General features: G+C 34.2%; 2 protein-coding genes across 6 annotated transcripts; both read left to right on the top strand.

Moving 5' to 3' along the window:
• The first annotated feature begins 6 nt into the window (after positions 1-6).
• Positions 7-7,617, top strand: Ykt6 (YKT6 v-SNARE homolog). Its single transcript, XM_022067178.2, has 6 exons — positions 7-306; positions 384-596; positions 684-784; positions 2,273-2,443; positions 3,199-3,407; positions 3,754-7,617. The coding sequence occupies exons 2-5, from the start codon at positions 407-409 to the stop codon at positions 3,334-3,336; spliced, it is 600 nt and encodes a 199-aa protein (XP_021922870.1). The 5' UTR covers positions 7-306; positions 384-406; the 3' UTR covers positions 3,337-3,407; positions 3,754-7,617.
• Positions 7,618-7,758: 141 nt separating this feature from the next.
• Uch-L5 (ubiquitin carboxy-terminal hydrolase L5) lies at positions 7,759-17,323 on the top strand. 5 transcript variants are annotated; one of them, XM_087351971.1, is made up of 7 exons: positions 7,759-8,567; positions 10,582-10,645; positions 10,744-10,849; positions 12,840-13,027; positions 14,203-14,400; positions 15,486-15,585; positions 16,857-17,323. In XM_087351971.1, the coding sequence occupies exons 1-7, from the start codon at positions 8,531-8,533 to the stop codon at positions 17,100-17,102; spliced, it is 939 nt and encodes a 312-aa protein (XP_087208097.1). In that variant the 5' UTR covers positions 7,759-8,530; the 3' UTR covers positions 17,103-17,323. The 5 variants fall into 5 exon arrangements, with proteins under 5 accessions (XP_087208097.1, XP_021922867.1, XP_021922868.1 ...); XM_022067175.2 differs by lacking the exon at positions 7,759-8,567 and adding an exon at positions 9,051-9,158; XM_022067176.2 differs by lacking the exon at positions 7,759-8,567 and adding an exon at positions 9,068-9,137.
• Positions 17,324-17,674: the final 351 nt, after the last annotated feature.

Genomic DNA, 17,674 nt, shown 5'->3' with positions numbered 1-17,674 from the left:
AACGATGAGACTGCATGAAGACAGTTCTACTAGCAAGATGCCCTGTTGGATCAAGATATATTATCTTTGCCAGTTGTACCTTGCACAGTTAGAAGTTGTCAACCATATCTCTAAGTAATTTCTGTAGCGTTGGTAACATTGTTCTAAGATGTCTAACTCGAAGGAATGATTTGTGTTGCTGAATTGTTATGTTAAGTGACGAAATTGATCTTGTATATTGCTAACAATAATTTTAAGCAAGATCGCTCGTTATAAATAGTATTATTGTACATATTTTGATATTCGTGTTACTTTCATGAAGAGCAGGTGAATATCAGTTTGTTCATTAGTCAGAAAGTGTGTGACTATGCTGAAATGATTCATCTGTTTTGTTTGTATTGCAGGCTTTATATTTTGAGCTTAAAAAATGGTGAAACTCTATGCTTTGAGCGTGTTGTACAAGGGCACAAATAATGCCATTTGGCTTAAATCCGCATATGATCTATCGGCCTTTGGTTTTTTCCAAAGAGGCAGTGTTCAAGAATTCATGGCATTTGTTAGTAAAACAATTGTAGAAAGAACGCAGACTGCTGCAAGACAGTCAGTAAAAGAAGGAGGTAAATAGGTTATCCTTATTACGAATCACTGACATTTTCAAGCATTGCACTTCTGTTACGTGGTACTGAATGCTGCTTATTTTTCAGAATATATGTGTCATGTGTATGTTCGAGGAGATAATTTAGGTGGAGTTTTGATATCAGACCATGATTATCCCCATCGTGTTTCTCACACATTGATCACTAAGGTAATGTTATAATATATTACTATTCTGTTTGATACAAGTAAAATAAATGTAGGGAAGCTAAATAATAACTTGTTGTCATTGCTAGTTGAAAGGAAAATGCTTGTTACTACAAATTTAAGGCTGGAATGTAATTACAGTTTAGGTTCTTTTCATATAACTTGTGAGCCATGTATTTGAAAGATGTATCCTATGTCAAATGTTTTGACCAAGTAGGATGAATAGAATTGAATTGAAGATTGTGCATAATTGGACAGTAACAACATGTTGCTTAATATCACTTTATCAGTATAAATTAAACTAAACTTTTTTACTGCAGTTAGTTATCTGTCAGTAAATGCTGTAACAATGTTGATATGTTGTGTAAGTGAAAAAGGCATAAGTTACATGTCATCATACTATGTAGAGGTGATGAGAAGCCGTTAAACTTGGTCTTTTATTGTTACTTACGTTCTGTCTAGTGGGGCAACTTCTGGCAGTCAGGAGCAGTCAACAGTGTCAGTGTATTTTTTATTTGTGATTTATTTAACAGTGATGTCAATAGCTCAGATTATGAAGTATCAAATGATAGGATGATTGAAATGAATAAATGAATTGTGTGGAAGGACATAATCATTGCCTAATTTAAGAAGCCTACTATGGCATTTGCCTGGAGGGATTGAGAAAAACTGCAAAAACCTCAGGATAGCCAGCCTGTAGGCAAATAATTTAATCCAGGACCTCTTGAATTCAAAGCAACTGGGCTAACTACTCAGCAACAGTATTCAGTATGTATGTGGTAACGTTTATCATAAAATGGGATCCCTGAATATAGAGAAGGTAAGAATTGTCTCTCATGTTTAGGAATAATAGTTCTTAATAGGGAGGGCATGTTATGTTGTGTTGATGATGGGATTGTACTACTAAACTGCCAGGAGGTGATACTGATAAAGTAAAGTAGGGAAATAGGTTCCTGTTATATAATTTAATATTTTTGTCTTGAAATATTTTTTCTGGATTGATTTAAAGTATCAAGGCTGTATATTGAATATACTTATAAGTGAAATTTGCATAGTATTTAAGTAAAGGGTGAAATAGAAGAGAAAATTATGGCATACGCTCTGAATGTACCAAAAACTTAGCTGTTTACAAGAACAGTGTCTTTTCCTCAAATATGCAGAGTTTAACAGTTCTTAATAATTCACCACCTTTGTGAACTTGTTTTGTCATAATTTTATATTAATTTTAGGGCTTGAAATAATATATTGTCCTTACAAGAAATACAACCAGCCATCTTCTTTCTTTAACTACTGTTTAAAGGTGTATTATTTTCTGTCAAAATGTGGGAGAGCTGATGAGGCACATATATTAGTTACTAGCAGAACGATGAGTTGCAGAATAAGGTTCTCAGTTATTGCTGTGAATTTGAAATTATATTGTACATGTATTCTCATTTCTATTTGATTCTAATTCTGTATTTGTCTTTTTATCAACATATCTTTCTTGCTATAGGTTCTTGATGATTTTGCATTAAGTGTGCCTGCAGCATTATGGCCAGTTGGTTCTGAAGCGACAATATCATTCCCTCAGTTGTACACATACCTTGCTAAGTACCAGAATCCTAGAGAAGCTGATGCTATGACAAAAATACAAGAAGAACTTGATGAAACAAAGATAATATTGGTAAGGATTCTCTTTGTAGAAAAGGTTTTTCTGCATGTTGTTGTTACATACAAGCGTTTTTCTTCATTTTATAAGAGCTCTTTCTTATCTTTCTGTGTGTCCCAATATATCTTCTCTCCCCTGCAAGAGATGCGTGTTATTTCAGTTTAACCACCCATTTTGTGCACCAGACACCAATGTTAGCCTGTAACTTTAATTTCAGTTTAAAGATTGATGAGTATGCTGTTACTGTTGTCTGTCTGTTGAAAGGTTAAGTATTTAATAAAGGGCCATCCATTGGCCAATTTTAATTAAGAAACAATGTTTTTGGAACTGGAATCTGTCTTCAGAGATAAGGAATAGCTGTATTGATTGGGCTAACAGAGTAAGTTTTGCTTGATGACAGAGACAGATTCCAGTCTCTTAAATTCCATTTTTAAATTAAAATTAGGACAGTGGTAATGTCAAAGAAGTTTGTTGTTAACAGTAAACTATTGAAAGTTTGATTTGAAGGTTTGCTGTATCAGCCAGCATCATCCTGTGGTTGTATCATAATTGGTTTCTTTATTATTTTCACACAGACAGAGGACAGAAAGGTCCAAACATCATTTAATTTTGTCAGCATGTGTGTTTTAAATAAGAAGAAGAGTGCTTGAATAGAATAGTACTTGACACTCTTGTTTATTGTCACTTGACACTAAAATGTTTACCTTTTTCTGTTATTATATTACCATTTTTACTTTTAATATACATTTTTAATTCATTTTCTTCTTCAGCACAACACAATAGAAGCAGTTTTAGAGCGTGGAGAGAAATTGGATGATTTGGTAGCCAAGTCAGAAGGGTTAAGCATGCAGTCTAAGGCCTTCTATAAAACAGCTCGTAAAACAAATTCATGTTGCACATTTGGATAAAGTAACCCTTCTGAGACATGAGACTTATTGATGCCATCAACCAGGATGACACTGGAAAGCAGGAACTTAAGGTACATTTTTGTGAGCTTTTAGAAACTGGGATAGCAGAGTATATAATTTGGGTAAAATAATTTTTATGAAGTAAATGAAAAGCATATTTTTAAATATTCATATGAAAGTGAATTGTTTTACAAAATGACTACTCTTACCACCCATCTCATTGGGTGAAGATTTTGCTGCCAAAGGCCCCTAATCCTGATTTATTTCACAACTGTAAGTTTGTGACAAGATTTACTGCAGGAATATACAAGATAGTGTTTCTATCCTTCCAGGAACTGCATGATCCTTTAATTCATGACTTACTAAAAGAAATTTTGTGATTCATCACAAATTTGTATTTATTGGATTTTTTTACAGATGCAACTGAAGAAGATGCCCATTATTCACTCTTCTTCAGTTGTTGCTACATTATCTTCCTGCTTAAGAAGCAACTGGTTTTTTTATGCAAATGTGTATACTGGTTGAAAGGGGTGAGGTACATTGTTCCCCATTCTGATGCTTCTGTATACAATAACATTCCATTAGGTAAACCTAGGAATCCGCATATTTATTTGTGTAACAGAAACAGATAATGTTTTCCCTGAAAGAAGGCAGTAGATGCTGGACATTGAGATATTTCTGGGCAATAACATTTAATTTTATGTGTTAATTTTATATGCTGAGCACAGCATTTTTAAAGTAATAGCTGTACTCTACACTAACCATAAAAAACGATCTGGATGTCCAGGTAGAACTCACAAAGGCTACTTTCCTACTGACTTCTAGTCCTTCAAACTTCATGTTTGTTATGGTTAGGTAATTGTAAATTTTAAATCTAACAATAACATTAAGCATTTTTCATGCTTTATTATGCTGTGGTTGTAAGCAGATTGTCATGGATTGAACCATACTTCAGTCAGTCTGTTTTAGGCATGTCACAACTAAAAGTTGCAGAAATGTGCCTATTAAGCTTCATCATGTCTATCCACATGTAACTTGAGAATTGCTGAACTTATTTCAATGAAGTTTGTTTCATATTCATAGGTTTTACTAATATCTGTTACCACATTCCAATTTTGGTTAACATTATACATCGGTGATCAGAAAATGTGTTTCTGTACATGGAAGTGTTAGTGGGGAATTTCCATCCAACCTTTCAATCAATGGGGAATCTTCCATTTCTATCACCCAGCCATATAGGTCACATGTAGATCATTGACCTCAGACAACTCTGATATAACTCACCCTATTTACAAAGGTAAAATTATGGTAAATGAATAGAATTGTTTCCCTATTCATATATTTCTATACTTGCTTTTTATTGCTTTATTTATGAATACATTATAGAATATTAGCAATTCTGCCACCTCCTTTTTGGGAGAACATATTACTTGAGTGCTGATTATGATTATGTTAAATCTGTCAGAAGTAATCTCAAAGGCTATTACCATCTTGTGTTTCTCATTGTCACTTACAAAAAATATTTCATAATCTGCCTTTATATAATATTTCATATTCCTGAATTCAACAGTTTATCAGTTAGTTAATCGGTTATAACTGTCAGTTCTAAATCCAAACTAAACTAAAGTATTCCCATGGTGTTGTTTTACATTCTGCTAAAATTGTCTTAACAAAACTTGCATATTTTTCAAAAATGTATTACCACATATAATTTCACGGCCCTACATTAAGTGACTGTGATGTTGCTTTTACCCCACAAGTATGTATGCCCATCATACCATCATCATTATAATTATCAGTACTACTATTATTATTATTGTTGTTGTGAATCAATTGGTTGGTCCACAAACAGCCAAAAACGTTGGGCTTTTGGCCATCATAACTTGACTGCTTGCTGACCATGTGAAACTGTAGCCACAGCTCAAACCACAAGATGGGCGGCTACAGTGAGTTGGGATCGTGCGTACACAGTAATTGGAGTGACCCAAGAAACACAGCCTTTTGCATGCGGCTAAGTAATGCTTCAGCGTTACTCTGGCATGCCGGAATAAGCTTAATGTTAGCCAGCAGTGATGGCTTGACTCCTCCAAGAACTCTGATTATGAGGACTACTAATTTGACATTAAGTCCGGGATACAACTGTCTTAGCTCAAACATGAGATCTTTATACTTGGTTCGTTTGTTAGTCTCCTTCACAGCTATGTTTGTTTCAGCCAGGGGGCTGAAAACTCAATGACATACATAGTGCGTTCAGAGACATCGATGAGAATGATATCAGGCTTGGTAGCTGTTAACTGCCTGGTAGTGGGGAATGAATAGTTCCAATAAATTATTGTTATTGATTATAGGAAATTAAAATGTATGAGGTTGAGGTGACATCTCTTGGCATACTACAGTTTGTGAAAATTAGTCTGTTTGTTTAAATGTTTATCTGGGGAACAGACAACATGGTGATCTCATAAGCCTGCTTCTTTTCCCACAAGAAAGGAATGTTTTGCAGCTTTATGCAAATAAATTCACCCCATTCTTTACAATGCTGCCAGAATTGTATGGCTGTTACAAATTATTGTTCACTCCAGTTATTTACTGTAATGATTACTTTAATGCCATAATCAAGGTTTTTAAAGACAGAGTGCTGAGATAAAACTTGTGAATGGAGAGGAGTTATGCGGTTTGTACTCATAACCTGCTGCTGTTATGGTGTATTGAGTGAGATGAAAGGATGATTATATGAGGGTCTTTCAAATGAATTTTGATTGGGGATTCTTCTGGCAAAAGGAGTATGTGCCTTTAAAAACAGTCCCCACAGGTGCTGAGTGACATACCAGATGGATCTCCTCTGAAAAGAACTACCTGGGCTGCTGGAACCACTGCACCATCATAACAAGATATTTTCATCCACCCTGAATCTGTGGTCTTGTAGCACTCTCTTGAGGGGGTGAAACAAATGGAAGTCACAGAATGATTGGTTATTGCTGTATGGGATATGGCCCATCACCTTCAAGCACACTGGGTGCATCATATCCTGGACAGTGCAGGGGCACATGATGAAACCCCTTGTGAGGATGCTTTCTCTTCATGGTGCTGCAAAGTCTGTGGAGGATTCCACAATACCATTGTACATGAATGGTTATAACCCTCTGTACTAAATAACTGAATGAGAGCTCATTGATCTTGTTTGTACAGTTGTGCACTTGAAATGCCAGCATTTAATCATGTTGCACTATTCCTGTTACCTCTAGTGCACCTGTTCTGTTATACAGTTTGTGGTTGACGGTGAAATGTATGCAAACATGTGATTGCCTGTGGCTGGTTGTATTCATTAACATCTCTGCATGTGGGTTTCATTTGAACCATTCTTATTTATATCTAAGTTTGTAGTATTTTCCTGTACTTCTTATTTCTAAAACATTTGTAGAATTTATTATGTTATAAGCTGTCTCTTCATTAACCATAACCATTTTCTGATGGAAAATTGTTTTAACAAATCCATCCTCAGAATTTTATTGGTAGCTTGATGTGTGAAAATATTACAATTCCTTGTTTATGATGTTGCATATTTTTAGAAGCAAAAAGACTCCACTTAAAATGATAAAATAGATAAGGTTTTAACAAATTCAGACCTATCTTTTATATTATGTTGGGCTATATACTTTATATTAGTTTGTAAAAATTCCTTCTATAATGCCAAACTCCATCGATTACCTTTATCTCAGTTTTAGTACTTTCCTTCATTCTGTAACTGTACCTACCAAATCATATAAGCTACTGTGAATTTGCTTTAAAAAAGAACTTTTGATTGATGTGCTGCAGGTTTCTCCTGAGTTTTAGTACAAATTAATATGTGACGGTGGCAACTTATGGGTGGAGCACATCATGTAATATGTGCCAGGTTCAGTACTTTGTGTTCCTCCAGTCTTGTGGCTGAATGAGTTATGCTGTTTTTATATTTGTAACCTGGATGTGGTTGTATAATGTAAAAGAAGTGTTGTCTAAGTGTAGACAACGTTTGTGTGTGTAATAAATTTTACAAAATAGAATGACATTTTTAAAGCGATTCAGTTGTAAATAGTTACATGACTGTTGTATTAAGGTAACAGAATTTGTGTAAATTTGAAGCTAAATATTTATATTAACATTTTCAGTTATTTTCAATTATTGAATGCCAAAGGAAAGCAATTTTATTTGTGTATTTGTGAAGTATGTTATTACCTTTGTGAATTGTAAGATATTTTAAACTCAGAATCATATACATAATAAAGCTGAAATGTTTCAAACTTTTATGTAGGTACTCAACATTTTTGCTGTTGCTGCTACAACTAGTACTTCCACCACTATTGTTATTACAGCCATTACAACTGTCACTTAAGTTAATAAAAATTTGGAAGTGATGTGTGTGAACATTTTAAGATCAGAGACAGGAATTAAATTACATTACATTTCATGCCTCAGTTCTTAAGAAATATTGTAGGTAACAATATGATGACAGGCAGTGCTGTCCTCTCAACTATTGGCATGCAACTAGTGTGGCAACCCACATTATCAGTAATGCAAGTGATGTTCAAGTGTACAGACCTGAAGACAGTGAAGAAGTTCTGTATGTTGAGAAAAGTTAATAAGGGCATGCCATGTGATGACTGAGTTGTGATTCTTTTCTTGTACTTTGAAGGATCTATGGATTGTATATAAATTTTATTCTGTTCTAGAATTCATAGAAATATGTCACATCAGTAAAATTTCAGGAACAAGTTACACATACTTTCCTTCAGATGTTTGTCTGTATGGTGAAGGTAGAAACTCTTGAAAATTAATAATCATTCAATTGAGTTATTTCTATTCAATTTCCACTAGTACAGGAACCCACTAAAATTTGCAAAATATAATAAAGTTTTACAGTCACTACTTTAATTACCAACACAAAATTGTTTCATAAGAATACATAGGTTTGTTTATAAGCTCCATATAAACTTTACTGTCTAGCTCCAATGTTTCATTGTCTATCACTGTGAAATCAACAGTCAAATATGAATTTCACACAGCTATTATATTTTATTTAATTATACTATCTACAGCCCATATTATATAATGTAAAGCAGTAGGTTGATTGGTGAATAACATTAGAATGTGGCCTTATTTTAGGGTACTATTTTAGCATCTGCTTGGAGAGACTGAAAAAGACCATGAACCCTGGAATATGACATTTTTGTTTTGCAGTTCACAAACACAATGTGGTAATAAAATTGTATATTTTTAAAAGATGTGTTACTTTAGCTCATTAATGTCTTTCCACGCAAAATTTGACTTAGTGTTACACCTGTCTGTGGAGCGTTGAAGTGCTTTTTTGTATTGAAATTTTATTTCTTTATTGTAAGTGCACTAATACAAGTATTTAATTTACGACCCCACCTCCATGGTCAGAACGGTGGTAGAAAATCCATAAGTACACTGGACAAAATGCAGAGTTACGAAATGGTAACGCCGGTGGTAGCTTTAATTACCGTTGGGTTTTGAAAGGTTAAGTGTAATTAATAAAATGTACAAATGTTGGTTAAATTATAAACACAAGATATCAAACTTATAAATAATGTCTTATTCTGATATATTCTTATTATGTAGGGTAATTCAAGTTTCTTTTGTATTAATTAACGGTTTGGTATTCATTAGAAGGTGTTGGGGGGGGGGGGGGGGGGAAGGAACAAGTCTAGTCTTCTCTGCTGCATGTATCGATATACCGTTCTCAGAAGTCAGTGGCGAAGTTCTACTACTAGCTATATGTATGAGCTATTACAGAGTCCTCTAAGGTTATAATTTAAATTACATTGGTAATAATTGTTTATACATGTGCAAGTGTGGTATACACCATTGATCTGATATTATCATAGTCATTGAAGAAAATGGCTGATAGCGCAGGAAATTGGTGTCTCATTGAAAGTGATCCTGGTGTTTTTACAGAATTAATCAAGGAATTTGGTAAATGTATATTTCCTTATGTGAATTTAGGGTACCATTGTTTCTGAATTTTTTCCTTTTGTTGGTTGGTGTACACCATATAAACAGGTTTTCATTAGATGATTTAAATTTTGGAAACGTATTAACTATTCATTAACCCTCCAATTCATAGTCAATAAATTTTTCGGTGCTGCGATACGTATCAAGACACATGGTTTTGTTAGATTGAATAAGTGGATGTTTCTAATAAGAATTAATAGATATTAATAATGGGACTTTATAGCTGGGTAGCACAGTCGAAACTTAGACTATAATGACAAATGCTCTACAGAATCTTTTAACGTAGCCATCCACGTTATATTTATGTATCACTGTACTTAGTCTTTCACACCAAAATAAATGCACAAGAGTATGTTTTGAGTCCTGTTTTATGCTGTGATATTCTGGATGACTTTTTAGTGCTTTTCCCGATTGTTTTGTTTCTCCTACTTGTTAGATGAGTTTAGGTCAGGTTACCTAAGGGAAACCCTCTTTTTTGTTAACACCAAAGCTCTTGTGGTTAGACAAGTGAATGAGACATGCCTAAATGTGGCTTTCTTTATTGTCTGATGGAGGAGCACTTGCAATATATATATATATATATAGTGAGAGAGAGAGAGAGCACTCCATATGTGGAAACAAGGACAATTAAAAGGTATTTTCGGTACTTCAAAAATGTGTTATTGGAGTGCAAAATGTCATAATTCTGAATAATTATGCTGTCAGAAAATTAGCCTGTACATATATGTAATCCACTTGTTGGTCAGAGTGACAGCATTTAACATGTAACATGGTCATTAAACAGGCTATGGATTGTATAAAATACTCTATTCTTTATCAAGTATTACTTGTTTTTGTTGATCCTGCTTTCGCATGCTTGCACCATGGAAGTGGGTTGTGTTGCCTACATTTTATGAGAACTTGCTGATGATTGAGGAAACTGCCCATTTCCACACAATGCAACCACACAAAAGCAGGATCATCATTAACAATGAATCACCATTAATGCTTGAAACCTGTTACTGTTATCTTGTCATCATGTCCATAGTCAAGTGTGACATTGATGAAATGGAAAGTTGGTTTTGTTTTCCATTTAGTTTGTGTGACTGATATTCTTATTGGATTATATAAATAGAACATAGTGAGCTAACAGATAATGGTGACTACAACTGCTTTGGGTTTCACAATAATTTATTTTCTTTCATTGCATAGTTTTAGTATTTAATCATACAGTAATGAAGAACTTTCATGTTACAGGTGTTAAAGGTGTCCAGGTAGAGGAACTATGGAGCTTAGATGCAGAACAGTTTGACAATTTGATGTATGTTTCTTCATACATTTATATTGTGTGAATTGCTACCTTCAGGATATTTATAATTTTTTTATATTATTATGTCATATCTCTCTCTCTTTATGCAGGCCTATCCATGGGTTGATTTTCTTGTTTAAATGGGTTCAAGATGATGAACCAACAGGGTCTGTTGTTCAAGACACCCGGCTTGATAAAATATTTTTTGCCAAACAGGTAATAAAACTTTTTTTTTTTCCAACGGAACAGAATTCTTATTGGAAAGCTATTAGTCACTCAGCTAGTAAAATTCACTGTCTTTTATGGGACCCAAGTATTTACTAATATAATGTTTGCTACTGGCCATTTCTAATGACCTACTAGTGCATCTGAGCATAATTTGTTGCTCTTAGGGAGCAATTCCTATCTGATGCAGTGACAGCCAATTGACCACTGCTTGCCCAGACTTGAGCCAGCTTAAGCGAAGCTGCTATCTCTGCTCATAGGACAGCACTAGAGGATGAGGAGCGGTGTACTCCCAGGAAGAAGTAATCTATGCTGCCACCGTTAGAAAGGGTTGTGCGCTGTCTCAGTTTGTCATCCCAGTTCCCATCTGTAATGTAGTGTAATGTCAAATGCTAACTACACTTCACATATCCAGATATTTTATCAGCTATCAGATTGTAGACCTATAAGTAATATATGTGAATGACATTTAAAATCTATGGAAATTGAAAATGTTAATGCAGTTATAATATATGATAAATGTAACTCCAAAGAAAACTGTCTCTTGCTCTATAGAACTCTGGGTAAGATTATTTAGATGGGATAGTATAAAGTTGAGAGATTTGTTACAATATACTATGATTAAACTCATACATAAGCAGGCAGTAATGCCATTGCTGTTCCAGAACAGCTTACAAATACTATTCCACTGATTAGAGAAATATCTCCACAGAGATTGTAATTAATTGTGCATAATACATTCATAAAATAATTTTATGCCGAGTAATGAAGTTCTTAAGTTTTGATGGACTGGTTAAAACTTACATAATTGTGCATTTCATGGTTTTAAAAGATGAAGGAAGACCTCTTCAACATAGTTTGAGTAATATCTAATATATTTCTGTTTATTTCCTAACATATTTGAGGTGACACACACCAGTCATGTTTTGTTCCTGAACATATTGGAAATTAACAGTAGGAAATGTGTGCAAATAGAGTTTGATCATATGTGTGAACACATGTAGTTTTGGGTTGTCTTGTTGGTTTCAAATTAGAGCTATTGGACATGATTTTAATGAATTATCTGTTGACAGCTTCTAGGTACCTGTTTGTTTTAAATCATCCATATTTTTAAACTAGTTTGTATCATAACATACACTAATTTCAAATACTGTATTATCATCCGAATATCATCAATAGTCTCACACTGGAAACAGTACCTTGAAGCAGTTTGCTCATTCATGGCCTACTGTATACTTCAATCATAAATGTGGCAAAACAGATTTGTATATATTAATGAATTCTCAACAGTGTTAACCTAAAACAGTATAATTCTGCAACTTTTGTAAGTCCGATTGAATAACTTTTATTTTTCTGGGTATCAGGGTAATGGTCACTTTCAAAAAAGTGGTTTTACACCCATGTAGATACTACTGTTCACTCTCAGTTACCTTACATAATTCCACAAATAGAAGATCTTGTGTGGGAGAAAGAACTAGATTTTTTTTGCCATTATTGTTATGGAGGGGAAAGACAATGTCTGTATGGAATTATGACCATTAGCTGGCCCATTGTCTAGCCCCATGACACATGAATGAATATGGAGCAGCAGTGAAATAATACTGATGGGGGAAACCAAAGATCTTGGAGAAAAACCCGTTCCAGTGTCACTCTGTCCATCATAATTCCCACATGGAGTGTCCTGGTTGCAAACCCAGGCATATGCAGTGAGAGGCTGGTGACTGAGTTTTGGCACTGCCTTGTCATACTAATAGGCTTAAAGAATTGGAACATAAACACTGTATCATAAACTGAGGAATGACAAACTAAGAAACCTTTTTCTTATTTACATTTTTTACTTACTGGAAGTTTGTCAGGTGGTCAGAATTTTTATGTGTGTGTGTTTATGTATATGTATGTATGTGTGTATATATATATATATATATTTACCCGGCTGTTGTTCATCTTTTGTAGATGCTAGTGTAATTTTCTTTTGTTTTAGGTCATCAATAATGCCTGTGCTACTCAAGCAATCCTTAGTATTTTATTAAATTGCAAACACCCAGATTTAACTCTGGGCCCAACTCTTACAGAATTTAAAGAGTTCTGCCAAAGCTTTGATGCTAATATGAAAGGACTTGCACTGAGCAACTCTCAGACCATACGTTCTGTTCACAATTCATTTGCCCGGTAAGTAAAGGGGAGTGTTCTAAGCTTAAAGCCTCCAATTGGATTTTGGAGGTTGTTAATATCATGATGTTGAGGCAGGCTTGTTTGCATGTGTGGTAAGTTTTGCACATTGCCCTTGATAAAGAGTGTTGTTATAAACAAATGACTGGAGACCTGTCAGAACCAAAATTGTGCATTTAGGAGGCACACATTTGATGTACAGGCAAAAAGTGATTAATAAAGAATTTTTATATTTCTCCTCACTCCGTCAGGACTGAGCATGTGATATTATGTTGAAGTAGGCCATGACTGCATCCTTCCACATCCACCCTGTTTTATCAATCATAATCATTGTACCTTTGTTTGACTTGATCCTACAGAGCATTAGCAGTTGATGTAGTGTTGTGTCATTACATATCCACTTAACCAACAAAATTGTATGTGCATAATCAGTGATTTATGGGGTCATCATCTTACAGGTAAAGTTTCTTACTAAGAAGTGAGCTTGCTAGACTTTATAATTGTGATGGAATTAAAAATATCAGCAGCCAATACACCTTTGTCATACTGTTATACCAGTAGTAGTATTTTTTCTGAGAACTCCTTTTAAACATTAAGCTTGTAAAGGGTGTTTTGTTTTACAGGAATATGTGTTTCCTTCATATTTCCTTCAGACATGATTTTTTCAGAGCCTGTATTATGTTTTTAAAGACATTACATTTATACACGCTATATCCCATATGGCAAGTTGAAGATATAATTATCATCTTTAACAGAAATTACAGAGATTGGGGTGTTCTCATTGAAATTTTGCCCGCAGATTAATAATTGCAATAATTTTTACCAGTGTTATGTTCTGCTGATGGTCTGCAGTGAATGAAGGGGCATGCTAGTGTGAGCTGTAGTGTCAGATTTTGCCTTGTGAATAACCAACACAAGTACATGCTACTGCATGAAGTTTAGGTGAAGTCATCTTATGTTACTAAAGCCTGGTCTTGTGCATTGCATACCTTTTCGATGTAACTACAGGTCTAACAATGCATCCGGGTGTTTAATGTGACTCCAGTTGTATATGCAACAGAGTCCTATTGGATGCTGCTGGATAAAATTTCACTATACTTTGCCCATAAGTTAATTGTAGATGCATGCCATACAAATTTCCTCATACTACATTCATTCTGTTACTTATTTTTCAGGCAGACACTTTTTGAATTTGAATCTAAATTGGCTTCCAAGGATGATGATGTATACCACTTTGTTGGTTACATTCCTATAGATGGACGGTTATATGAATTAGATGGACTTAAAGAAGGCCCAATTGATCTTGGTGCAGTTACTGCAGATGCAGACTGGTTGGGTATTGTCCGTCCCATTATTGAAAAAAGGATAAAGAAGTATGTATAAGTTATTTGAAGGAAATTTACTTGTGCATATTTTCTGTTGTATCACATATAGAACTCTGATAATGAAATACAGAAACACCTTTTTATAGTCAACTATGTGTAGTAAAATACATACAGTTAGATACTATTATCAGATAATTGTTATTTTACAGGAAATTTTAATTTTTTAAATCATTATTAACACTGACAACTTTCATTTGCTCTCATAATTTATTAGATGTGTTTCAGTCCTACTAGAACATCATCAGCGTTGGTCTGTAACATTTTGCAGTAAACACAAATGATGGTCCAGGAGGACTGAAATGAGTCTAATAAATTAATTATGTTAGTGAACAAAAGCTATTGGTGTTATTCATTAAGGATTAATTACAAGCAACATGGTACGAGAGGCCACAGAGTTATTTCTATATATATTGCCTTTTTCAGCAGGTTGAATTTCTGTAAATGTTCTTGGCTCAGTAGCGTTTTGGGTATAATCTTTATGGATTTTAGGGGCCTGAGCCAGTGGTCTAATTTCCAAGGTTTTAGGGACTAGTTTTGAGGCCTGAGACCTTTAACATGATTATGATGCCATGTAGTCTTGTAGGTGGTTATTAATAGTTCAGAGAACCTCTCGCTTTCTTCATAAGGGTAAATTGGAGGTGATGAAGTTCTTTTAAAATGTTTAGTAAACACCAGAAAGACTAGATGTCATAACTAAGAAGACCACATCCAGGTATAATATTGGTATAATGAATGAAACATTTTAAAAATCATAAAGACTATTAGATTATTTTGTGCTTATCAAATATTTGCTCATAACAGTGAATGATCAGTATTCAACCAGTGGGTAGCAAAGGTTATATTATACCAGAAGAGATACAGACTGCTAAGAACAGCTAGCTAATGTCAAACAGGAAGACAGTTGGCACAGGTTGGTCTCAAGTTGGCTTAACAAAGTGTTTACCAATAAAAGGGTTGAGAGACTTTGAATTCTAGTAGAGTTTGCACAACTTTGGGAGGATAAAATACCCAATACTTCACACATTTATATTTTATGAGGACTTTTTTTAGCATATATACATCTTGCATTTCAGGTATAATGATGGAGAAATACATTTCAATCTAATGGCAATTGTATCTGACCGAAAAATGACTTATGAGAAGAAAATTACACAAATTCAGAAACAAGTGGAGGTGGGTATATTAATTAACTGAATATAAAATGTTTCCCTTATTCCAGGTTGTAAACATTCTTTAGGATGAATTTATTCATTTTTGCAGTGAAATGTGGCAAATGTAATTTATCAGATGCCTTTTAACTGCTGGCATAAAAGTATAAGATGATTGCACCTGAATATCATCAGCTTGTATCTTTACTATACCTAGATTAAAAGTATCCTTCCCAAATTGGGTGAAAATAAAATCATAACAGGTACCATCTTAACTAGCCATTATTATGAAGAGCAAAAGTAACATGAAAAGTGGCCATACATGTGGATACAGGAAGTACAGTTACTCTTTTAAATTAATACTGATTTTCTAAATATATTGAAGTCATTTTAACAAACAACAGATACAAGTTGTATATAAGAAACCAAACAATGGATAATACTCAGTTTGACATAGCACTGTGAATTGTACCAGTTAAGTAAAATAAGTCTGGCTTATTGATACAGTTATCATGAACATAACCATGCTTATTATAAATATCCATTAATACAAAGCATATCATGGCTTACCAAGCAGCTACAGGTGTTATGTGAATCAAAGTAAATCCCCGACAGTTCTCACCATCCAAACAAATCAAAATTTATCCCTTCCCCAGGCCAAGCTGTTTATATAAAAAGAATTTGACAAAATAGAAAGCTGATAATTTTTAGTGGAAAAAATGGGCAATATTGAAAATGTTCACATTTTATCCAGAGGATAAGCTAACCTTGACTGGAATGGTAAATGAAGCTGTAAACTGCAGAGAATCTAAAAATAAAGATAAGAAGGGAAAGATTAATTGGAGAAACAAGGATCAAGGGTAATGGAAAGAAAATGTAAAGATAACAGATGGCCAAGAAAAGTGAGGCATTAACAGATTTTTTTTAGAACAGTTTATATATATATATATATATATATTGTTCATCTTGTAAAAAAGTGTTTATAACACACTCCATGGAACAGAGTCATGTGCGTTTGTGTAAATACTGGTTAATCATGCTCACCACTTAGTGTAGTCTCCTTCAGCAAATTGGAACTCAAATGTGTTCTCAGCTTTCATTCTGTGACTTCCCACATGAAGTTGTGGTTAGCAGTCATTTATGATTTCTTCTTTGTTGTGCTATGTTTATTTGGAATATTGAAGTTTTCTCTTTTTCACTCAGAAATGATAAGAACATTAAATATTTTAACTTTTTTTCTCTCCTGTGTTGTGTGGGGTGAATTTAAAAGTATTTTTTTTCTTGTTTTCACATCAGGAGAGTGGCATGGAAACTGATATTCAGCAAACTGAAATCTCCAGGCTACGTTTACTGATTGAAGAGGAAGAACTGAAAACTAAACAGTACCAGATGGAAAATATCCGAAGGAAACATAACTATCTCCCACTCATTGTAGAGATTTTAAAAATTCTTGCTAAAGAAGGACAACTCCTGCCTCTTTATGAGAAAGCAAAGGAAAGAGCTGTGGAAAAAGAAACCAAGAGAGAAGAAGCAAAGGCATGAAAGCGCTTGTGTTATTACATACATCATAAGACATGCAGATGCCACAAAGATACTGAATTTATTATTTGTTTCGTTCACAAGTCATAATATAAATGAGCCATTCTTTATCCTGAGATGTGATGGGAAGATAAACTATTCAGTTTTATTTTGTCATGAAACAACACCAATGTACTGAATGTTTGAAATCAGTAAAAGTGAGGCTTTTAGTTCTCTAACCTTTATGTATGCTGTCTTGTTAATCCAGATACCAATAAGTGATATGATTTGTGCTAAAAATCATTCTTGGCAGTGTCCAAGTTAACTTCAGTAGCTTAAACTTGAAAAAAATGTCTATGGAAATTTTTTCTAATAATGAATTAATGAAGGTACTAGATGAATCTGAAATGGAGTAGCTCAGTCAGTATAATATCTGACTACAGACTGGATGACCAGGGTTCAATCCTTGGTAGGGACAAGGAAGTTTTCTTCCAGACTGAGTCTGGGATCCACTCAGCCTTCTAACGAGTTGATTGATATCAGGGTAAAGTGCAACCAGGGCATGTTGCTTGTCACACACCTCCATGTAACACTGA

The sequence above is a fragment of the Zootermopsis nevadensis genome, unplaced genomic scaffold, assembly GCF_977971745.1.
Source record: "Zootermopsis nevadensis isolate Lab colony 2312 unplaced genomic scaffold, Znev_1.0 Znev_ptg000020l, whole genome shotgun sequence".
NCBI lineage: Eukaryota > Metazoa > Arthropoda > Insecta > Blattodea > Termopsidae > Zootermopsis > Zootermopsis nevadensis.
This window is presented reverse-complemented; position numbering and strand designations above follow the sequence as displayed.